Source organism: Agelaius tricolor, unplaced genomic scaffold, assembly GCF_023055355.1.
Source record: "Agelaius tricolor isolate 1412-34295 unplaced genomic scaffold, bAgeTri1.0.p SCAF_5, whole genome shotgun sequence".
Lineage (NCBI taxonomy): Eukaryota > Metazoa > Chordata > Aves > Passeriformes > Icteridae > Agelaius > Agelaius tricolor.
In genome coordinates, this window is record NW_027269265.1 from 2,635,207 (window position 1) to 2,659,379 (window position 24,173).

Sequence of the window (24,173 nt, forward strand, 5' to 3'; positions counted from 1 at the left end):
CCCTCAACCTGAGACCCCTGTGAACACGGTCACACAGCCTGTCCCTAACCCAGGGCTCCTCCTTTTGCAGGTGCCCAAAGGGTTCCCTGCCCAGGGATGCTGCCAGCCTGGTGGCACCTCTCCAGGTGGGATGTCCCCAGCACAGCCTGTCCCTGACCCAGGGCTCTTCCTTTTGCAGGTGTCCAAAGCAGCAGCAGACCTGATGGCGTACTGTGAAGCCCACGCCAAGGAGGACCCTCTATTGACCCCTGTCCCGGCCTCAGAAAACCCCTTTAGAGAGAAGAAGTTCTTCTGTGTGATCCTGTAAACCCAGGAGGAGCCTGACGGGCACTCAGGCCACCCTGAACACTGATGTAGAGTTTTTAGGAATGGGGACGACCTGCTGGTCCGCTGAATTTAAACAAAAATAAGTAAAAAACACGGCCTGGAAGCTACAGAGATGTGCATGTTTAAAGAACCTGGCCACCTTTGGGGGAATCAGATGATCTGCATTGCAAGGCAAAAGATCTGAAGTCTGTAGAGTTGTCTAGAAAGAGAAAAACAAAACAAAAAAAAAAACCCATGTAAAGAATAAATCTGTGTCACTTTTCTGCTCACAAAATTGTTCGATTGTTCCATATTTAAAGCACCAGAGCTGTGCTGAGCAAAGTTAACTGCTAAGGATGTGTATAACCTTCTTGGAATGGTATTGTTGGTTTCTTTCTGAGCTAATATTTTTGATTTAAGTTGTCAGATATATAGCAGACAGGTTGGTGGCTGTGCTGTTACTCAATGTTTGGTCTTGTGCTTTTTCATTTCTGGCCGTAGCATAGCGGGGGGGGGGGGGGTCAAGGGGACACCAGCAGCTCTGTGTCCCCAGCAAACCCCACTTTTTACCATTCTCTCTATGGTTAGCTTTGGTTCTGCAAGTAAAAGTGGTTCCTGTGTTGTGCTTGGTGCTTCCTAGCCCTGTGATGACATTCAGTGGTAGTGCATGAGAGTTTAATTCCGTTCATCCGCTCCAGACTTTTCTTTTCCAGCGTTTGGCACCACGTGCTGGTGGAAGAAGCCGTAGGGAGGGAACAGAGGTGATTCTGAAAGCAAAGAGAGCTCCTGAGATGCCTTAGACGTGCCTGAAATGCCTCCTGCCACAGGGCAGGTGCCAGCCCGGGTGCAGGGCGAGCCAGAAATCCAAAAATCAAAGTTGACCACTTCTTTCCGGGTCTTTCCTTTCTCCTACACCTCTGTGCCTCTGCTCTCCTCGCTTGGTCCTGCTCTTTTCCCAGTTCCTGGTAGCACTTCCTTCCCTTGGGGCTGGTCTGGAATGTTGCTGGGATGCTGCTCAGTGGTGGGATGCTGCTTCAGGGTGGGATTCTGCTCTGTGGTGGGATGCTGCTCCTCCATGGAATGCTGCTCCTTGGTGGGATACAGCCCCATGGTGGAATGCTACTCCAAAATGGGATGCTGTTCCTCCATGGACTGCTGCTCATCCGTGGACTGCTGCTTCTCCATGGAATGCTGCTCCATGGTGGAATGCTGCTCCATGGTGGGATGCTGTTCCTCCATGGAATGTTGCTCCTCCACGGAATGCTGCTCCATGGTGGGATACAGCCTCATGATGGGTTGCTGCTCCTCCATGGAATGCTGCTCCATGACAGGATACACCCCCATAGTGGGATGCTACTCCATGGTGAGATTCTGCTCCATGGTGGGATGCTGCTCCTCCATGGAATGTTGCTCCTCCATGGGATGCTGTCCCACCATGGGATGCTGCTCCTCCATGGGATGCTGTCCCACCATGGGATGCTGCTCCTCCATGGAATGTTGCTCCTCCATGGGATGCTGTCCCACCATGGGATGCTGCTCCTCCATGGGATGCTGCCCTACATTGGGATGTTCCTGCCCCTTCCTGCCCCCACCTCCCCTCCCATTCCCGCTGTCCCCTCCCCATGTTGGGATGGGCCAGGGGAGCAGCCCTGGGAGCCGTGGGGCCGCCCCTTCCCGGAGGTGCCTGATTCCCTGTTTACACACAGCCTGGGCTCCTGCCAGGCTGGGCAGTTATTTCCAGGTCTGCTTCATCTGCTCCCAGCTCTCTGGGGACACATGCCACCTTTCTGGGCTCCTCCTCGGGTCCATGCTTCTGTGGATGTGGCTTGTCTCTCCTTTCTGCTGCTAAACACCTCCTGGCTTTCCCCTGCTCATCTGTCCTCCTGGGAACCTTTGGGAACCATCCCTTTGGGAACCATCCCTTTGGGAACCATCACTTTGGGAATCATAATGTGGGGATTTATGTACAAAATGAGCTGGGGGTCACAAAGGGGTTTAGGGGCCTGTGGTGACCCTGCTGAAGCAGTTCTGAATCAGGTGTGAGCTTTTAAAAATTCCTATGGATCTGGGAGGGGAAAAGTCTTTAGGTACCTTTTGGTAACTCTTTCTAGCCCGTTAAAAAAAAGTGCTTTTTTGGTTTTTCTACCTTTTCATACTCTTTTTCTAGTTCTTCTATGGAGAAGGCCAGTTCTTCTCACACTGGACTCCAAATTTTTGGCACCTGGGAATGTTTGTAAGCCACAAGTAGCCTAGATGGTCCCAGCCCCCCCTAATTCCCCCAGTTTTGATCTTTTTACTACAGCTCCCGTAGCTTTAGGATGAAGGGTGGATGAAGTGGTTTGCTCTGCAGCTGGTTTCACTCTTGGTGTTACCAGGCAGAGATGTAAAAACCCCATCCTGAGTTTTGTCTTTTCTTCTGAATCTGATTTATTGTCACAGAGAGTGAAGTGCAGCCGGTCTGACCCGGGGCTCCCACCCCACCCTTTCTCAAACACTGTCACAAAAGTGGTTTGTAATAATTTTTTAATGACTTGCCTATTTTACAACTCGAATTCTTAATACCTTAGACAACAAAATAAACCTGCATGAATATGGGGGAGCGGGGAGGGGGAGATTTTGAATTAACCCAAACTATTCATTGAAGGTGTTTTACGTTGCTGGGCTTGATTTTCTGTTGGTTGTGGTGTTGCCATTGGTGTGCTGCCAGGTATTTCACCCCAGTATTTCTATTTACACAGATCTGCCTTTGTTAGCCAAGCAGAGATCTCCTGCCAAGGTTGTTTCCCCTCCTCACAACAAAAATCCCACCCATCCCTCCATCCCCATGCTGGATTTCCAGCCTGGCCTCAAACCACATTCCACTACCCCCAGGCTTTTAAAGAAAAAAAAAATATCTGGAGTACTGGAAAAAGGACTTTTATTGTCTGCAAAGGTTGCTGGTGGCAATTCTGTCCATGGGTTGTCACCCTGCCAGCAGCAGGATTTGGGGAGGGGGTGGCTGTAGGCGAAAGCCAGTCGTGGTGTAGCGCATCCCCATCCCACATGGTCTGTGTACTCGTTGGAAATAAACTTTTGGATTTGTTTCAAGCCTTTGGAGATGCTGCTCTGTGCCTGTCGAGCTCTGGGGAGGTGGGATCCCATCCTGGTTGTGGTTGGATGCAGTTCCCAAGGGGTTCTCCCTGTCAGGGAGGGTTTAGCAGGAGTTTTGGGCCTGAGGTTTCAGCAGCCCCACAGGATGGGGCAGGTCAGGGGAGAACAGGCTTGTTCAGGGTGGGACATTGCTCCTAGAAATTGAGAGACACCAAAATCCCCAATTTCATTGCCCATCCCTTCTCCCCTCTCTTTCCTCCTTCTCCCAGCCCTGGCACTCAGCACAGGAGCAAATCCAGAGGAGGCCATGGAGCTGCTCCAGGGGTTGGAGAATGCTCTGGGAGAGCTGGGGGTGCTCACCTGGAGAAAGGAACGATCCAGGGAGAGCTCAGAGCCCCTTCCAGGGCCTGAAGAAACCTTCTAAAGAAGGACAGATTTTTATAGGGCCTGGAGGGACAGCAAAAAGGGTTTTAATCTTAAAGAGGGTTGGTTCAGGCTCAGATATAAGGAAGAATTTTTTAATGGGAGGATGGGGAGGATCTGACACAGGGTGCCCAGAGCAGCTGTGGCTGCCCCTGGATCCCTGGAAGTGCCCAAGGCCAGGCTGGACAGGGCTTGGAGCAGCCTGGGACAGTGGAAGGTGTCCCTGTGAATAGCAGGAGGTGGAACTGGATGATTTTTAGGGTCCCTTCCAACCCAAACCATTCCAGACTTCTGTGATTCCATCATTCTTACTCTGGATTACCAAAACACTTCCTGATCACAGAACCAAACATACTCTGCTCCTGCCAAATTCCCCACATCCTGAATTTCCCCTCCAGTTTCACGGGACCCTCAGGGGTGAGTGTTTGCCCACACATTTTGAGGCTGCTTGGCCTCAGCTCATTCCTGGGGTCTGCTTTGGAGCTGCTCTGGTGGACACAGAAAAGGATGGGGGGGGCTGGGAGGTGCTTGGAAAAACTGGAATGTGAGCACAGATCTGTGCTGGGCTTGGTGCTGGTGCTTTTATTTCAGAACCTACAGTGATACCTTGTTCCTCACCACAGGAATGAGCTGAGGCCAAGCAGCCTTAAAATGTGTCAGCAAAAGTGTCCAGCAGTCCCAGGCTGCTCCAAGCCAGGTGTCACCATAGATTCTGAAATAAAAGCACCAGCACCAAGCCCAGCACAGATCTGTGCTCATATTCCAGTTTTTCCAAGCACCTCCCAGCCCTCCCATCCTTTTCTGTGTCCATCAGAGCAGCTTCAAAGCAGAACCCCAGGAATGAGCTGAGGCCAAGCAGCCTCAAAATGTGTGGGCAAACACTCACTCCTGAGGGTCCCGTGAAACTGGAGGGGAAATTCAGGATGTGGGGAATTTGGCAGGAGCAGAGTATGTGATCAGGAGGTGTTTTGGTAGTTCAGAGTAAGAATCATGGAATCACAGAACCTAGAATGGTTTGGGTTGGAAGGGACCTTAAACATCACCCAGTTTCACCCCCTGCCATTCACAGGGACACTTTCCACGATCCCAGGCTGCTCCAAGCAAGGTGTCACCATAGATTCTGAAGTAAAACCACCAGCACTGAGCCCAGCACGGATCTATGCTGATATTCCAGTTTTTCCCAGCATTTCCCAGCCCCTCCATCCTTTTCTGTGTCCATCACAGCAGCTCCAAAGCAAAATGGTGTCGCTGGGGAGGAAGGAGCCAAGTCTGTCCTGGCCTGCCAGGCAGCTCAGCTGTTCCATGGCTCCCTGGCTCCCCTCCAGCTCCAACACTCTCTCCCTTCCATCCTCACATCCAGCATTTGGCTCTGGAGCAGCATCTGCCGAGCAGGAGGAGGTGAGGAGCTTCCATGGAGAGCGTGGGCGAGGCGCTGCTCCGCGCGCAGGCCGCAGCCAGGCCCGGCTCCCTAATGAGAATAAACCCATCTGCACTAATTGCATTCATTAGCTGCAGCGGGGAGAGGAGAGGCACAACTCAGCTCCTGGGGATGCATTTGTGCTCCTGCAGGAAGGCTTGGAGCCACCAGGGAACGGGGGGAAGGGCTGCTCTGAGGGTGGGGAAGGCAGGAGGGGTGGAGAGCGGGGGGTGTCACTGCCTCCATGATTGTCACTCTTGGTGGCACGGACAGTGTGTGACACTTGTGTGGCTGAGGGTACTGTGAGCCCGAGCTCCTTTTCTTCATGCTGGGGTTGTTGTGCCTGTCCTGCTGCTTCAGTGTCACTGCTTGTCACTTTTGGTGGCATGGATTTGTGTGGCTGAGGACACCATGGGGATGAGGCCAAGCTCCTTTTCTCCATGCTGGGGTTGTTGTGCCCGTCCTGCTGGCTTCAATGTCACTGCTTGTCACTCTTGGTGGCATGGACAGTGTGTGACTGAGGGCACCATGGGGATAGGCCTGAGCTCCTTTTCTCCATGCTGGGGTTGTTGTCCCTGTCCTGCTGGCTTCAATGTCACTGCGTGTCACTCTTGGTGGTACAAACAGTGTGTGACACGTGTGGCTGAGGCCACCATGGGCCCAAGCTCCTTTTCTCCATGCTGGGGTTGTTGTCCCTGTCCTGATGGCTTCAATGTCACTGCTGGCTCCAGCTGTGGGGTGGGAGAGGGACACTGCCTCAGGAACTGCAGCCACAGGACAAGGGATAAGGGATAGAGTGGAAGTTTAGGTTGGATATGTGGAATTCTTGGCTGGGAGGGTGGTGGGAGAGGGTGCTCTGAGAAGACCCAGGCTGCTCCTGGATCCCAAGGCCAGGTTGGACAGGGCTTGGAGCACCCTGGGGCAGTGGAAGGTGTCCTGCCATGGCAGGAATGGAACTGGATGGGTTTTATTGTTCCTTCCGACCCAAACCATTCTGGAATTCTGGAATTCCAGAAAACCTGAAGGAGGCTGAGGTGCCAGGGAGCCCCTGACACCACTCCAGGAAGGAGCTGGAGGAGATCCAGTGGATGGGAGGGGAATGTCCTGAAGGGAGAGGGAGGCAGAGCCCCCTGGATCCCGCTGAGGCCATGGCGGGGGCTGGCTCCTCCTGCTGCCATCCTGCAGCCGGTGCCAGCTGGGAAGGGAAGGGCTGGCACGGAGGAAATGTCAGAATGAATATTGCAGTGGCTCGTCACGCTGTCACCGCCTGGCTGCCTGCAAAGTGCCACCCCAGCCACGCGGGGGGGGGACACAGGGGATGGGGGCGGCCTCGCTCCCAGCCAGAGCTCATTCCTTCCTTCTCCAGGGAAAAAACCTTCAACTGCAACCTTCCCAGTGCTGCCCAGTGCAGATCACTGCTCCCCAGTGCTCATCACTGCTCCCCAGTGCTCCCCAGTTCAGATCTCATGGTTCCCAGTACAGTGCAATGCTCCCAGTACTCCCCAGTACAGCTCAATTCTCCCAGCACAGCTCCCCAGTACAGCTGCCAGAGCTCCCAGTATAGCTCAATGCTCCCAGTAAAGCGCTCTCAATACTCCCAGTACAGCTCCCAGAGCATACAGTACAGCTCAGTGCTCCCAGTACTCCCAGTACAGCTCTCAGACCTCCCAGTACAGCTTCCAGTACAGCTGCCAGACCTCCCAGCACAGCTCCCAGCGCTCCCAGTACTCCCCAGTATAGCTCCCAGTGTTCCCAGTGCATCTCACTGCCCCCAGTACCTCCATCATACAGCTCCCAGCTCTCCCAGTACAGCTCCCAGCACTCCCAGTACCCCCCAGTACAGCTCCCAGGACGGCTCCCAGCGCTCCCAGAACAGCTCAGCGCTCCCAGCATCCCCAGCACAGCTCCCAATACAGCGCAGCGCACGCCCCAGTTTCCCACGGGGCGGACACAGAGCCAAAGCCCCGCCCCCTCACACAGACCACGCCCACTACGTAGACCCCGCCCCACGCGGATCCCGCCCCTCACACTGACCCCGCCCATTCATACTAATCCCGCCCCCTCGACACGGACCCCGCCCACTACACAGGCCCCGCCCCCTCCGCCGCCGCGTCCATACCCAAGGCAGAGCGACTACTTCCCCTCCCGGCAGCCCGTTCCGCTCTCTGATTGGTTGAGTTGGCCGCCGCTCAGCGCACTGACCAATGAGAGAGCGGAACGCCGCGAAGGGGGCGGGCGTTCCCCTCCTTCCGGTCTGTGCTGTGCTGTCGGCGCGGCCTGAACGGGGGAGGCGGCGCCGGCACCGGGATTGGGATCCGGGTCGGGATCGGAGCCGGCTCCGGGAGCGGCACCGGGACCATGTTCCGCCGCAAGCTCTCGGCGCTCGACTACCACAACCCCGCCGGCTTCAACTGCAGGGGTGAGGGGGCTGCGGGGGGACCGGGAGGGGATGGGATTGGGATTGGGATTGGGATTGGATGTGATGGTATCCATAGGATGGGATTGGAATGGGATCCATGGAATCCATGGAATGGGATTGGCATGGGATCCATGGGATGGGATTGGGATGGATGGGATGGGGTTGATGGGATCTATGGGATTGGGATTAGGATTGGGATGGGATCCATGAGATGGGATGGGATTGGGATGGGATCCATGGGATGGGATGGGATGGGACGGGACAGAATTGGGATTGGGATGGGATCCATGGGATGGGATCTGTGGGGTGGAATTGGGATGGGATGGGATCCATGGGATGGATGGGATGGGATGAGGTGAGATGGAAAAGGTCCCTTCCCCCCCAACCATTCCATGGCTAAAGCTCATCCAGAGCCAGCACGGCCCAGCTGGGCTTTGGGGCAGCAGTGACACCCCAGAGCTGTCACCTCCTGTGTCACCCAGCCTGGACATCCCTGTGCGCACACGGCCTGGGAGTTGTGGAGTTCCAGCCCCCAAAAATGGGGATTTGGGGTCAAGAGGAATCAACAGTGAATGAAAAAATGTGCAGCCTCAATATTTATGCTGTATTTATATTTTCTGAGAGCAGCTGGGGATTAGTGCTGCAGGTGTTGTGTGTGTGCTGAAAACAGAGTTAGAAACTCAAATTCTCTGCTGTTTTTTCACCTTTCTCCCTGTGCTCCATAAGTTATAATTGTATTCCCAATAAAAAGAATCTGTTGGCTGATGCCTTTAATGAGGTCAGTCAGCTAAAAAATGAAAAACACTCAGGGTTGATTTTTTGTCAGTGAATGCACAATTTTAGTGGGGTTTTATATATATTATATACAGTGGGGTTTTATATATAAATATATATATTTATAACCCGCTAATAGATATTTATAAATACATGCTAACTAAAATAAATATATAATATGTATTTAAATATATATAAAGAAATAAAGAAATATATAATAACTGAAATAAACGTACACTAACTAAATTATAAATATATATTATAGTTATATAAATATATACCAATTAAAAATACAAATAAATAAATATATAAGTAATAATTTACATAAATTATATATTTTTGTATATTGTATATAAATATAGATTATATAATATATATTTATATATTTATATATTTATATATTCATATAATTTATAAACAACAATTTATTATGTAAATATATAAATATATACTAACGAAATACATAAATAAATATATAATATATACTAACATATATAATATATATACTAACAAAAATAAATATATACTAACTATGTAAGTAAATATATATTATAGATATATAAATCTATACTAACAAAAATAAATCTATACTAACTAAATATATTAATAAATATATATTCTAAATATATAAATATATACTGACTAAATAAATATATACCAACTAAATATATAAATAAATATATATTATAGATATGTAAATATATACTAACTAAAATAAATATATACCTGCTAAATTTATAGATTAATATATAGTATAAGTATATAAATATATGCTGACTAAAATAAATATATACCAACTGAATATATAAAGAAATATATATTATAGATATATAAATACCTGCTAACTGAAATATATAGATACTAACTGAATATATAAATAAATATGTTCTAAATATATGCATGTATGCTAACTAAAATAAATAGATACTAACTAAATATACAAACTAATATATATTTTAAATATATAAATATATGCCAACTAAAATATATACTAACTAAATACATAAGTAAATATATATTATAAATATATAAATATGTACTAACTAGTAAATATATATTAACTAAATATATACCCACTAAATATATATTTATCACCCACTAAATACCTATTTAGTGTGTTTTCTATATGTTTCTATATGTATGTGGGGTTTTTAATGGGAAAAGTGCTCAAAGGCATCAAGATTTGTATGAATCAGATGAAAACTTGGGATATTTTTGAATTCCTGCTCTGTTTGCTCCTCCCCACAGATGAAACAGAGTTCAGGAATTTCATTGTCTGGCTGGAGGACCAGAAAATCAGACACTACAAGATCGAGGACCGAGGGAATCTGAGGAACATCCACAGTGAGGACTGGCCCAAATCCTTTGAGAAGGTATTTCCTTGCTCCAGACATTGCTGTAAATGATATAAATGATATTTCACAGCTGCTGTGGCTGTGGAACACAAATAAATAGCTCTGAATATTTGTCCTGTTACATTTCTAGGAATTTAAATGTGTTATTGAAGCCAAACTGGGGGAGTTTATGACAATGGGGGAATTTTGTGCATAGTTTTCCTTCAGCATTGTTTGTTTAGTAGGTGGAGTGTCCATCCCAAACTGGTTTTTTTTTCTTTTTTTTTTTTTTTTTTTGCCTGATTTGAGTCAGCTCTTGAAGCAGAAAGAGGACTGACTGCAAATAAACAAATTTTTTCTGCATTAATGCTCCTTCTGTCCCAAAAGGAGGTGGATGAGGCTCCTGCAGGCCTTGCCAGCATGTGGGGGAACCTCATCCCTGCGCCTCCTGCCATTCCAGATAGATTTTTCTGGACCTACATGGACTTTTTTTCTGAATCCAGATGGATTTTTCTGGTTCCAGGTGAATTTTTTCTGGACCCAGATGGATTTTTTCCCTGGACCCAGATGTAATTTTTTTTCTTGATCCTAATCAAATCATTTCAGTTTCCAGACAGATTTTTTTTCTGGATCCAGGTGGATTTTTTCCTGGTTCCAGATGGATTTTTTCTGGACCCAGATTGATTATTTTGGGATCCAGGTGGTTTTTTTTCTGGTTCCAGATTGATTTTTTTGTCTGGACCCAGATGGATTTTTCTGGACCCAGATTATTTTTTTTCTGGACCCAGATGAATTTTTCTGGTTCCAGATGGATTTTCTGCATCCAGATGGATTCTGGGTGATCTCTGTGCTCCTGAGCATTTGCAGCCACCACAAAGCTCTTGAGCTTTTGCTCTTGCTCCCATTTCCCTGCTCTGTAATTCCCAGTGCCCATCCATCCCATTTTTTTTTTCCCCTCCTGGAAACTCTTGCTTTGCTCAATGAATGATTCCAATATCCTGGAGGTAAATGGGAATATCTGGAATTTCCTGGCTTGGTGACAGTGTCTTCTCCATCATTCTCAGGGAATTCCTGCTTTCCAGCCCCTGGAATGCAGAAATTCCTTTTCCCAGCTGTGTGGCACTCCTGTCCCTGCAGCAAAGAGACATGACAGATGTCACCATGTTCTGATTTTTGGGAGCCTTGGCAGCAGCCAGGGCTGGATCTCATGGTCTGGGACAGAAGCTCAGCCTGGTTTTGTCCTCTCTTGTTGGACAAAATCCCTAAAAAAGGGAAATTTACTTCTGCTGCTGCAGGGAATGCTCTGGTGTGGGGAAGCCTTAGGTGGCTTCATTCCAGGTGGGAAGGCTTTGTTCCAATTTGTTCCCCCTTCCCTTGTTCCATTTGCCCTGTGACATGAGCAGAGAGTGAAGCAAGGGCATTTTGGTACAGTCTGGCAATAAAAAACATTCATTAAAAGTAAAATTCCATTATCAGGTGTCAGACTTGAGCTAGGGGTGCTTTGGGACACTCCAGCAGGGATCAGATGCCACAGCAGGAATTTCACAGTGACACCTCTTGTTAATTAATATTTTCTGTGAGGCCTGTGGGAAAGTGACAACAGTTCTGTGCTCCCAAGTGATTCATCGACTAAAATCTTTTTTTTTTTCCTCTTTTTTTTTTTGCTCCCCAGTACATGAAAGATGTGAACTGTCCCTTCAAAATACAGGAGCGACAGGAAACTGTGGATTGGCTGCTTGGCTTGGCTGTGAGGCTGGAGTATGGAGATAATGGTAGGAGGAAATCCATTTCATACCTCAAAATTGGAGGGGAGTGGGGGATTCTGATTAATTTCACACAATCATGGGTGAAATTCACGTGGTGTGGGTTGGAAAGAACCTCAAGAATCCACGGGCAGGGACACCTTCCACTACCCCAGGGTGCTCCAAACCCCATCCAGCCTGGCCTTGGGCACTTCCAGGGATCCAGGGGCAGCCACAGCTTCTCTGGGAATTCTATCTCAGCCAGGAATTCCTTCCCTTTGGTTGGAGGAACTTTGATTTGGAGGAACTTTGCAGCATTCCCAGTGTGGGGCCACTCCCTCTGTTCCTTGCATCCATTCCATGTTCCATTTCCCTTGGAGACAATTTCACCTGCAACCTTTATTGCCAAAGCTGTGCTGTCCCTGTGCTTTGGGACAGCTCCACCCACTGTGCAGCTTTCCTGGGATCCTTGCTACAGCTGGGAATCAATTGGCAAACAGCCAAATGTGTCTTCTCCTCCTCGAAGCCCTCCTGTATATTGCTGGTTTTTCTGGAGAATCACAGAGAAATTTGGGTTGAAAGGAAGCTGTAAAGACCTTCCAGTCCAACCCCCCCTGGGCAGGGCCATATCCTGCCAGGCCAGCCTGACCTGGAACACTTCCACAAAGGATGTCCTGCACTTCTGCAGGTGCTTCAGGTAGAGCTTCAGCAAGTCAGGATCTTCCTTCAGCTTGGAGAGCAGCTGGGAGGTCTTGCAGGAGCATCCATGCTTCCTGCCCCATCTCTGGAAGGCACAGGGGGACAGGGACAGAGGCACCTCAGGGCTGCCCCAGGGAGCAGCTTGTGTGGGAATCATGGAATGATGTGGGTTGGAAGGTCCCTTAAACCCCATCTCATTCCAATCCCCAGGAATGTTAGGCCTGTCCTGGTTTTCTTCACGGTGGCCAGGACTCAGCTCTGCCTGCTGGGGCTGGGCACGCTCTGGGAAGGCCCTTCCTTGTCCCCATGGGCTCCTGGCCTCTGGTACCACCCCTCCCTCACCTTCCTCCAGTAGGTCCTGCTGAGGAAAAGCAGCAGGAGCAGCAGGCACAGGGCTGGCATGCTCCAGTAGAGCACCTCTGCCATGGTGATGCCCTTGGGGGCACTGCCCTTCTCCAGCTGGGGCACATCCCACACCAGGGTGGCCCAGGAGGGTGGGCAGGAGCGGGGGGTGCTGCTGGGGTAGAAACAGCTGAACCCAAAGGCCACCAGCAGGAGCTCCTCCAGGCTGAGCATCCCTCTGGGATCCTGCTCAGGCCATCCCTGTGTGGCACCCGCAGCTCTGCAGCTTGGGGACAGGAGTTGGCACCCCCACAGGGTCACCAAATGAGTTGTGATGTCACAGTGCCCTTGCACACACCAAGTTCCATAGGCAGGGGCACCTTCCCCTGCAGAAATTCCCACTGGTTTTAAGTTTTCATCAAAATCAGACGGTGTCAAAAATGTATTTCACTCCTTTAAAAAATAAACCACAATTTCATGTGCTTGTTTCCACCCCCTGCTCAGAGGACTATTTCCTTTCAGCTCCCATGGGACTGGAGCAGCATAATTGCATTTTTTTCTTCTTCTCTTCTCTTCTCTTCTCTTCTCTTCTCTTCTCTTCTCTTCTCTTCTCTTCTCTTCTCTTCTCTTCTCTTCTCTTCTCTTCTTTCTGGATAGAGCCAATCCCATTGTAGATATTTACCCCCTTTCTCCCTGTGGGATTGCCTTGATGAGAACTTCCTCTGAAGGGTATTAAATGCATTATATTTAGTACTAACTTATTCAGAGAAGTTATTCTTAGACCCCTTTTTTAATTTTTTTTTTTTTTTAACAAGGAGTGGATGTGGAACCCTTGGGAACTAGGACAAAGTTATGGAAAAGTGGAGTTAAATCTCCCCAAGTCACAGCAGTTCCATTTCCTTATGGAGAGAGTGGGAATACAAATAATTACTGGTGGAAAAACAATAACAGCCACAGTGCTGCTTTTCCATTTCCTTTAATTCCTGTAGGGCTGAGCTCTGCCCAGAGCAGGGATGGGATACAAATACCTGTGCTGTGATTCTCAGTCCCTCATGATGGGCAAAAGGAGCTGCCTGTTCCTTGGGATTGTGTGAATAAGGAGGAGTTCAGGAAATTTCCATCTCCAAAGGCTTGGAAATCCCCAGTGTGGGCTGTGAAACAAACCCTGAGCTGGAAATGTTTTATTTACTCATCAGGACCAACATCATCCCCCAGTTCTTGATCCCTGCTCTAGGCAGAGGAACTGATGGATTTTAGAAGTGGCAGATCTGGGAGATGCAGTTTTTTTGCTGAGTATTTGCTTCTTTTTTTGCCAGGGTTGGGATTAAATTGCAAGGCAGTGATGCCTCAGGTTTTAGTTTTTGTATTTTCAGATTCTGTGCTGCTTTAGTGGGTGGGTCTGGGCTCCATATCAGGGGATGGTTCTGATGCTGTGCAGTTCTGAGCTGTGTGCACAGAGCAGGGAGACAAAACAATTCCTGCTCCAGCTGGGCACCAAGGACAAATGATCCAAACCTCAGCCCAAGAGCACAAACCCCGTGGGCTGGAGAGAGAAAAACAAGCAGGGTGGGACTGCAGGGGCTAAAGCTGGGATGGGACAATGAACTGCAAGGTGCAAATGGAGCAGAACTGATCCCAGGGAGAGACCCCGTGCCCGGCCGTGCATTTTGGGGCCATTTTGGTTCATCTTGGGTGCAGGCCTGGCTGGGCTCTTGTGCTGCCCAAGGTGGATCCATGGAGGAGATGCTTTGAATCAATCCCTGCTTTATTCTTTAGCTCCATCCAGCCTCTGTTCTGGGCCAGCCTTCACAAGGCACCATGGAATTTCTTGTTGGGACTCAGATGTTTATCAGTTCTTATCTCTGTCACAGCCTCACAAACCCTGAGTTTTGCAGCACTTCTCTCTAACAAGCTAAAAATGGAGCCCATCTCTCTCTCTCCAAGGCCTTTTAAGGATAAACTGTCCAATTAAGAAATGACACCTCAATTATTTTCACTTTTAACCCAATAACCAACCACCCGTGCCCACAATGGGGACTTTCTTATCCAATTACACAAAACCACCCAAACCCATGGAGAAGAAGGAGCAGCCTCCAACCCTAAAACCTCCATCTTGTTTTATATCTATTAGTAGATTCGAAACCCTTAAACTCTGAGTTTTCCACCCTGTGATACCACACACTTCTATCCAAACCCCACACCCACAATCCCAGTTCTGTCATTCCATTCTGGAAGCTTCTCCAGGGCCTCAGGTCAGTGCAGTGTTCTCCTGGGGGTCAGAGCCTGGCAGCACAGAAAGTCTGAAATTCTCAGCAATTCCCAGGGTTCCAACACTTGTTCAGCCTTCTGGGGTGAGGCTGTAATGAAGAGGATCCTGCCCTAAATAAAAGCCTGGAGCAGGCTCTGAGGCTGCTCCTGGAATCTCTCTGCAGCTTTTGGTATCATTAATGGGGAGCTCCAAAATCCCAGTTTATAAACTCAGAGATCTCAGTTTATAATCCCACAAGGCTCTTGGGTAGCCACAACACCCCAAAAATCCAGCTGTAACACCACAGCTCCTTGTTAAACTTTGAGTTCTTTTTGCCATTAGTGCTGACGATTTTTGTGCTTGCCTCCTCATTTTGCAGCTGATAAGTACAAGGATTCCACCCCTGATGGTGCTAAAAATGCAGACAACACAGCAAAAAATGCAGAGCCACTGATTAACCTGGATGGTGAGTGTGCCACAAGCTCCTGGGTGGGGATGTGCTCCCTGGCCTGGCTGTCCCTCACTTGCTTCATCCTATGATGTAGATTGTTTAAAGCCCCATTTAAAGCTTTAGGAATGCAGATCTGAACATTTACATGAACAGCTTTGCTCTGTAAATCATAATTACTTCTTGTAAGTGAGGGAGAAGTAGCAAGGTGCCTTAAAAAATAAAAATATCCAAGGCAACATGGTGGCAGGCTGGTTACTTCCATGCTGTCAGGGATTTCATGTTGCCTCAGTTCTTCCCCAGCTGTTCTGTCATCATAATTTTAATTTTTTTTCCCTGCTAGGCAGAGTCACAATAAATGGAAGTAGTGGGAAAGAGCTGCTAAAATCAACCCTAAATCTTCCAAATATTCTTCCATTCCTCCATCTCCAAAAAGTCAGGGATTGAGCCTGCCCTCAGCAGCAGCAGGGATAAAAAGATACAAAACAACAAAAATGTACAAATAATGTTCAGAAGAGAATATCTGCCTGTAATTTGCTTTATTTTCAAACACTTTACCTGCTTGTGTAGCCCAGTGCTGATTCCTCTGCAGCCAAATTGTTTCCTCACTGCTTGGAATGATGGAATTAAGGCTGGAAAAGCCCTCTAAGACCACAGAGGCCAACAATGAACCCAGCACTGCCACACTCAGCACTGAATGATGTCCCCAGGTGCCACAGCCTTGTTTTTGGAACACTTCAGGGGTGCTGAGGAATTGCCCTTGTCCATCCTGAAGAGCAATCCAATGCCATGGAGTCAGGGAGACAATTCTTCCTGCTGGAATCAGTGAAACCAAAATAAATTATCATGTTTTTTTTTAATGATAACCCTTTTTTCCAATAATCCTTCTTTTTTCCAGTGAATAATCCTGATTTCAAGGCTGGAGTGATGGCTTTGGCTAATCTGCTTCAGATCCAGAGACATGATGATTACTTGGTGATGCTCAAGGTGAGTTTCACACTTTTCCCACCCCCTTTTTTCCTTCTTTTCCCCAGTGCCTGGTGTGTGTTCATAGCTTGAGGTGCAGTTACTGATAAACATGAATTTTTAGGCAAAGATGGGAAAAGAAAAAAAAAATCTCTGTGTCTTTTCAAGGAGATAAGAGCACATTTCATGGAAATCCATGCAGGGAGAATTATCCTGGTAAACAATTTTAGCTGAGTTCCTTAAGGAGCATCCTCAAAGGAGAAAGTTCTGTTCCAGTGCTAGAAATCAGAGAAAGCTGAAAATTTAAAAGTTAATGATGCCAAAGATGTTTTAAAACAACATCCAAGGGAGGAACCACTGTTAAAAGTTTCCTTTTTCTTTTGATTCTGTGATCTGTTTGCTCCTTGTCATTACTGAAATCAGTTTAATTTAGTTTTGACAACTAATTATGGGGTTTAAGTGCCCTAAATAGGCTAATTAATTCTCTAAATCATCTTTTTTATATCTTGAAGAAATTTTCTGACTTTCTGGTGAAACTCTATAGATTTGGGGTCAGGCCCATACTGTGTTTTTTAAAATAAAAAATACATTATAGATGAGAGTGTAAAATCCCAAGTTCCTACTTGATCATGTCATACTATGGGAATAAACTTTGTTTGGTTTGGAATAAAAATAAAAGCATTTAACTTCAAAAAAAAAAAAAACCCTTAAAGTTCTGCTCATGGCAATAGTTGTGATATTTGCTAAACTTATTTTGGAGAAACCAAAAGCTGTGGGTATTGAGTTTTATTTAGTGTAAGTCTGTAACTCTTGGAACAGTATTATGGTAACCTGGTTTTTTAAGGAGTTCTCAGCCTGCAGTTATTCCATCATTTTTTCCCCTTCTCTCCAGTATAGTTTCCTACTTTCCCTTCCCAAAATATTTTTCTTCAGTCTTTAAGGAGCATGGAGGTCTCATAGCCTCCACCAAAAACCACTCAAAACCCCCCAGAAATCAGTGCAAAGGGATATCAGGTAGGGGGAGGAGATTCTGGGTGTGGTGATAGGGAGGATTTGCAGCTTGAATGAGTTCAGCTCTTACCAAAATTCCTTCAGATCTTCTTTGAAGGAAACTTTAGGGAATTTATAATTCTGCATAAATAAATTTATGCAGAATGATACACACCCAGTGAAACAAACTTTGCTGGGTGTATAATTCTGCATAAATATTTTTATTTCCACATCTCTTTTTTTCAGACAGATTTGGGCAAAATCAGCCAGAATTTTCTTGCTTTTAATTCCAGTAAGAGTGGATTCCTGCAGTGAAAAATCCACATTCCAGGAACAGTGCAAAGCTGCTTTTAGGGTTGAGATGATGATATTAGAAGGTGTCAATCAAACTCTCTAATTTTCCCCACAATAAGCAGGTTTGCAGGGAATTTCTGATCCCTGTCCAGGCTTGGACACTCAGGAGTGGATTTTTGGGAGAGCCAGAGGGTGCAGGCACAGCACAGACATCTGGCCAGAGATTTAGATCCCATTTTCTTCATTTAAACCTGGCAAGTTGATCAGAAAGCATCTGTGGGACACAGTTGGATATTTCCTAATGCCAAAAGCACTTGGAATTCTCTTCCACAAGGTCTGGTTTCAGTGCTGGAATGAAACTCCCCATCCAACCATTCCTTTGTCCAGGCCACTTCCTTCAGTGACAGATTTCTAGAAGTATTTAAGTGACAACTTTCTGGTATCAGTTCAACTTTAATCATGACCAAAACTGGGAGAAATCCTGGGGGAGAAACACAGAGCTGCTTCTGTCACTTTTGGCTGCTCATCAGGGAGAGTCTGAGCAATGTGTTTGACAGAGCCAGTTCTTCTTTCCTGTGGAAATCTGCCTGCCTGGTATTCCTGCAGTTATTTTTGGAGGCATTTGGAGCTGTAGGTATCAGTAACTGATAGCTCTGATAAGATTTCACCCCATGTGCTGGAGCTGGGGAAAACAGATGAGCACCAGGATTGTCAAAGTCAAGGCTGCTCTTGTTCCCAAGGCTAAAATTAATTCCTTTCTGCTCTCAAAAATTAATTCCTTTCTGCTCTCAGTCTTTTCCAAGCCTGCCTGGGAAGCCTTGCTCCAGGTTTCTCTGCATGTGGGAGGAGGTTCAGCACCTCTAAAAGATGCTGGCAGCAGGATTTCCTTCCCAAGGCAGGATTTCCATCCCAAAGCAGCATTTCCTTCCTAAGACAGCATTTCCTTCCCCAGGCAGCATTTACTTCCCAAGACAGGGTTTCCATCCCAAGGCAGCATTTCCATCCTCAGTCAGCATTTCCTTCCTAAGACAGGATTTCCTTCCCAATTCAGCATTTCCTTCCTTCCCCAGGCAGCATTTACTTCCCAAGACAGGGTTTCCATCCCAAGGCAGCATTTCCATCCTCAGTCAGCATTTCCTTCCTAAGACAGGATTTCCTTCCCAATTCAGCATTTCCTTCCCAATGCAGCATTTCCATCCCCAGGCAGCATTTCCTTTCCAGAGGAGCTGCATTGCTGCAGAGTTCAAGGTGTGAGAATTCAGGAAAAGAAGATTGTTGCTGCTGCTTTGGGGCTGTGATCAGCTCATTTTGGAATCATGGAATTGTTTAGGTTGGAAAAGACCTTGAAGCCATTGAGCCCAACCATTGCCAGCACTGCCACATGTCCCCAAGTGCCACATGCACACAGCTTTGAAATCCCTGCAGGGATGGGGATTCCACCACTGTGAAACCCTTTCCAGTGCCTGTCCACCTTTCCCAGGAAGAAATTTTCCCTGATACCCAACCTAAACCTCCTCTGGCACAGCTTGAGGCCATTTCCTCTTGTCCTGTCTCTTGTTCCCTGCCAGGAGATCCCAACCTCCTCCTGGCTCCTCCCTCCTGTCACCCTCCTGAGCCTCCCTTTCTCCAGGCTAAAAACCCCAAGATTTCCAGGGTATTCCTTCTATTTTGCAGCTTCTGTCCCAGGAGGGGCAGGAATTAATGGTATAAAATCAATGTCCTTGTCACTTCTGGTTCTCTCACTGGGTGAGATCCTACATGCCAAAATGGAAAGGTTTGAGGGCTGGAAAAATATTAAAAAAAAAAAAAACTGTCACAAAAGTGGGTTTGAGGTTATAATTTTGGCTCCTTTTCTCTTGGAATTACTGAGAAATGCCTCAGGACATGAATTAATTCCTGTTCCCTTTCCATGTTTTCCCCAGGCAATTCGGATTCTGGTCCAGGAGCGCCTGACACAGGATGCCATAGCCAAAGCCAGCCAGTCCAAGGAGGTTTGTACCCATGGCTTCATTACCCCATGCTAATTAATGAAGATAAAGCTCTGTCCCCTCAGTCAAAACCATTTCTGTCCCACCACTTCATTTAGGAGGATGGGGGCAGCTTCATTTATCCCAGCCATGCTGGTTCCAGCAGATCTGGGGGATTGTGGAGAGCAGGACACAAGGCTGGGTTTGTTCCATGTCAATACAAACACACCTGTGTGAGAAATCCTGGAAAAACTCTTCCCTGAGTTGTTTTCCACAGGATTATCCTGACTGTTCAGTGCAGCAGCCCTATGGAGTGAGGAGAAATGCATGGCCTGGCTTTTCCTTGGGATTAGCAGTGTTGGCTCCATAAAGAAGTTGAAATATTCCTTGTTCAGAGTGATTTTTTTTCATATGGACACCTCACATGTGTTCAAGAAATGGGATGTTGGAAATGCAGCTCCTCCCTCCTCTCTTCCCCAAGGAAAAAAAAAGGAGCAGTGAAGGAAATTTCTGCCCTTAAAGTCAGATTTTTGCAGAATTCTTTGCTAACCATGAGCTGGCTATGGGAAGATGTTCCAGGGGATGACTGTGGGGTTTTTAGCTTAGGATTTCCTCATCATTCCAGATCTCTCCAGCATTTGGCAGAGCTGGGAAAGGCTCAGGCAGCCTCACCTGCCCTGCAGGTGTATGAGTGTCAGTGTGCCTGCAAAAACAGCTGCATCTGCTCAAAGAACCCAAATTCCTTCTTTTTTTTGGCAGCTGCTCACAACAATCCATGATCTATTTCTTTCTTTATTTATTAATCAAAGCTTTGGACCTGCAAATCCATAAAACTGTTCAAAGAGCAGGAAAATAGGAAAACAGCTGAGCCTGTTGTCTTCATTTTAAGGTTCTGTAATGTTAATAAAAAGCAGCTTTTAGTTGTTGTTTTCATAGCTGCACAGCTGGGATCAAAATGGGATTTTCTTTTTTTTTTTTTTTCCTGCCAGGGAATTGTTCATTTTTCATAGATCTTCAAAGCTTCAGCAGGTCTCTGTCTGGGAGATAACCTGGGAGTGTTTTTTTCCTTAGGAGTGCCACATTCCAAGGGGTGTGGAGAAAAGGGAGTGGTGAGAAGCAGCAAAATCTGTGCCAGGAGAGACCATCAACATCTTCATGTGCCAGGGGAAAAAAAGGAAATATTTCCAAAGCAGAGAGGATGGCTGGGTTGGGATTAAAAAAAAAAATATATAAATAAAAAAAAGGACAATTAGATTATTAGATATATTCTGCAGGTTTTGACTGATTTCTAAATGGCCACATTTTTGTGCAGCATTCATAAATCAGATTTGTAGGGAATGAGGCTGGAAGTGAAGTTGTGTGTGTAGTTCCTGATGTAAAGGTGCTCTTTTTTTAGTTTATTATCCTCTTTTTTTAGTATTATTATCCTGTTTGAAGGATCATGAGCTTGTTTAGGATGGGCTGAGGGATTCCAAAGGCAGCTCCCTAAAAAGGATCAGACTCAAAAGCGTGGGAAGAAGGGAGGGTAAGGAATTTCCTGCTACCAGGTGACACTGGGGGAACCTTGGGGAATTCATCCACAAAGAACTGAGAGGGAAAAAAAGACAAAAAATGACATTTTTTCCTCAGAAACACCCCAGGCTGGCAGGAACCTTAAGTACAAACCTCAGTTCTTAAAAAAAAAAATCCTTGTAGGAAGTCTGATGTTTCTGGAATCTCTCTGAAGTGGCTTTAGTGGCATTTTGATCACCAATTTTAACAGTGGAGATGGATTTTTAGGATTGCAGCTGAACATGGATTTTACTATAAAGGCCATGGAAAAACCCCACTTTTTGCAGATGAGTTGCAGCCACCAGTTTGTGTTTAATGTGTGTTTTGATCAGCTCAGATTCTTTTTTTTTTTTCCATGTGTATAAAAGCCTTTAAAGGAAATTTTCACTGTCTAAAAGCTTTACAGCCCCATCCCTGCAGAAATTAATGGTATTGAACTCTGATGTTCTTGTTGTGCAAAATGCAAGGCTTTTGGCAAATGTTGAAAAAAAAAAAAACTTGCTGAGGGTAATAAAAGCAAATTCTGGGATTTGGAATGTTTAAATCTAATTTTAAGTGCATGTTGAAGCTCCCTGAGTAAAGATTTAGTGTGACCACTCCTCTGCAGCTGGACAGAGGAAACAGAGCAATGCTCAGAAATGACCACTCACAAATTTTGCTTTGGAGCGTTTTAATAGATAAAATGTTTAGAAAAATGGAATATTTCCCTTTATTCCTAAACTTAACACTTGAGCAGATGCTTCTGGGGATGTTGTGAGCTCAGCAAAAGTTGATTACAGAGAATTCCTGCAGCTCTTTGCTGTCAGCCCCTGCTCAAAGGCTGGCAGCTGTTGAAAGGCAGAAGTTTCTAAGAAAGCCCAGTTTTGTTTTCCTGGGAAGCTGCAGGGTTGGGTGATGGCTCCCAGTCCTGCTGTTGGCCTTTTAAGGATTGAATGCAGGCACTGTGTATCCACTGAAGGATTCTTAAGCAGGAAGATTTTTCTGTAATAATAATCTGGGTTTGGTGCTTCAGGACACAAAGGGAGTTGTTTAATCAACTTTTCAAACTTTTCACACATTTTTCTCTAAGCAAAACCCGTATTTTCTCCCCAGTACCTGCTGCAGTACTTGATTTGATTTGCCAAACATTTAAATGACATTTTTAACAGTTTTGTTTTTCTTTTTTTTCCTTTTCCAGGGTCTGCCTGTTGCTCTGGAAAAGCACATTCTTGGATTTGACACGGGAGGTGAGCACTGCCCCTAATGTGACTTTTAAATGGGAATGTTTGCCTTTGACAGAGTTATTACTGTCAAATCCAGAGCTGATGTGGGCAGTAAAAATCCCTGCAGTGGAAAGAATTCCTCCCTCCCAGCTGGTTATTTATGAGCATCCCTGAGCATTTTGGGTTTGGAACAGCAAAGCCTCAATCCAATCCGTTTGGAATCTGTTGAAATAACAGCTTTTAATGCATCCTGCTGTTGGTAAATCCTGCTGCTACCAGCAGAGGACAGCTGTGCTGCTCCATGCACTGCAGCTGCCTCCTCTTGCCTAAAATCCCATCCAGGCACCTCAGGTTGGCATCACCTGATGGGTTATTGATAAACCTGATGGGCTATTGATAAATCTGATGGGTTATTGATAAACCTGATGGATTATTGATAAGGAACAGTCAGACAGGTGACCTGGAGCTCCACATTACTTGAGTCACTGCTTGGAATGTTTCACACCAACCTTGGAGTGGGAGCTTGGAATGAGATGATCATTAAGGACCTTCCAGCCTTTTGTGTTTTTAATTTATTATTTCTATTAATTTTTATTGTAATGTGGATATTTTAAGTTAATAAGTTGATATTATATGTATATATTTTTATAATATTTGAATTTTTATTTTGTTAGATTTTATTGTAATATTTAAAATATTATTTATATAATTACATTTTTATATTAGAAATTTTATTATATTTAAATTCTTATTTTATATAATTTTATGCAATGCATTTTTATTATAATATTGAAATTCTTATTTTATATAATTATATCTCTGTGTTATTAAATTTTTATTATTTTATTAAGATAGTTTTTTTAATGTATATTTTTATTTCTATTTAGAGAAGTATAAGTTTATTATTTTATATTTGTTTGTATGCTTTATTTTTATATTAATTTAAGTTTTTTTAGGGGTTGTGAATTAAATTTTGTGTTTATGGGAGGTTTTTTTTTGTTTTTTGTTTCTTGGTGTTTTTTTTGTTTTGGTGGGAGTTTTATGTTTTATTTTGTTTGTTTGGGGTTTTTGTTTTGGGTTTTTTTGTGGGTTTTTTGGTTTTGTTTTTGGGGATTTTTTTGTTTGTTTGGAGTTTTTCTTGTTTTTATTTTGGTTTTATGTTGGTTTTTTTTTGGTTGTTTTTTGTTTGCTTTGATTTTTGGGGTTTTTTTGTATTATTTTGTATTTTTATTTTTTATGATTCCCTCGTTCCCTGCCCCCTGGGCTGCAGGATGATGGGGAAGGTTTGGAGGCCACCCCATTCCCCTCCAGCAGCACAGAAAATTGTTCTCTGCTTCCACCTTGGAAACCACCAGCAGGAACACCATGCAGGGCACTGAAACTCCCTTAAATCCCTCCTGTGAGCTGAAACTGCTGGGTAAAATGCTGAATAATTGCATTTTTTCTCCGTGCCCCTCCCCAGATGCTGTTATCAACGAGGCTGCCCAGATCCTGCGCCTGCTGCACATCGAGGAGCTCCGCGAGCTGCAGACCAAAATCAACGAAGCCATCGTGGCCGTGCAGGCCATCATTGCTGACCCCAAGACTGACCACAGACTGGGCAAAGTGGGCAGATGAAGGGACAAAAGCTTCCAGCCCCCTGTGTGTTAGTGCAATTAGGAGCAGCTCCACTCTGGCATGCAGCTTGAAACGGGATTAATTTGCCTGTTTGGGAAAGAAAACAGGAAATTGAATTCTGACTTCTGATGAATTACCAGGTTTTTCTTGAAATAAATGAAATTGAGGGAAACAGATTGTTCTGGTGAGCTCTGAGTTGGCAAATAGGACTTTTGTGTGTGTGTGTGTGTGTGTGTCTCTTTTTCATTGTGTTTGGCTTTGTGTGAAGGGGAATGTTACATAAAATCTTCTTTTCCTGAGGTCTTGCCCTAGGAACAGCTTGCTCCTGGCTTGCTTGCTGCTTC

The 24,173-nt window shown here is 45.8% G+C and overlaps 2 protein-coding genes across 2 annotated transcripts in view; both read left to right on the forward strand.

Annotated features, from left to right (window-relative positions):
* GNG2 (G protein subunit gamma 2) overlaps positions 1–3,393 on the forward strand; it is a 29,681-nt gene extending 26,288 nt beyond the window's left edge. The window contains exon 4 of the mRNA XM_071426089.1: positions 179–3,393. Within this exon, the coding sequence (XP_071282190.1) occupies positions 179–307 (129 nt within the window). The 3' untranslated portion in view covers positions 308–3,393. The remainder of the gene's footprint in view (positions 1–178) is intronic.
* A 4,068-nt stretch (positions 3,394–7,461) lies between these two features.
* Positions 7,462–24,005, forward strand: RTRAF (RNA transcription, translation and transport factor). The gene is made up of 8 exons (XM_071426097.1): positions 7,462–7,655; positions 9,678–9,802; positions 11,436–11,535; positions 15,174–15,260; positions 16,141–16,229; positions 19,415–19,483; positions 22,188–22,236; positions 23,675–24,005. The coding sequence occupies exons 1-8, from the start codon at positions 7,595–7,597 to the stop codon at positions 23,827–23,829; spliced, it is 735 nt and encodes a 244-aa protein (XP_071282198.1). The 5' UTR covers positions 7,462–7,594; the 3' UTR covers positions 23,830–24,005.
* The last annotated feature ends 168 nt before the right edge of the window (positions 24,006–24,173 follow it).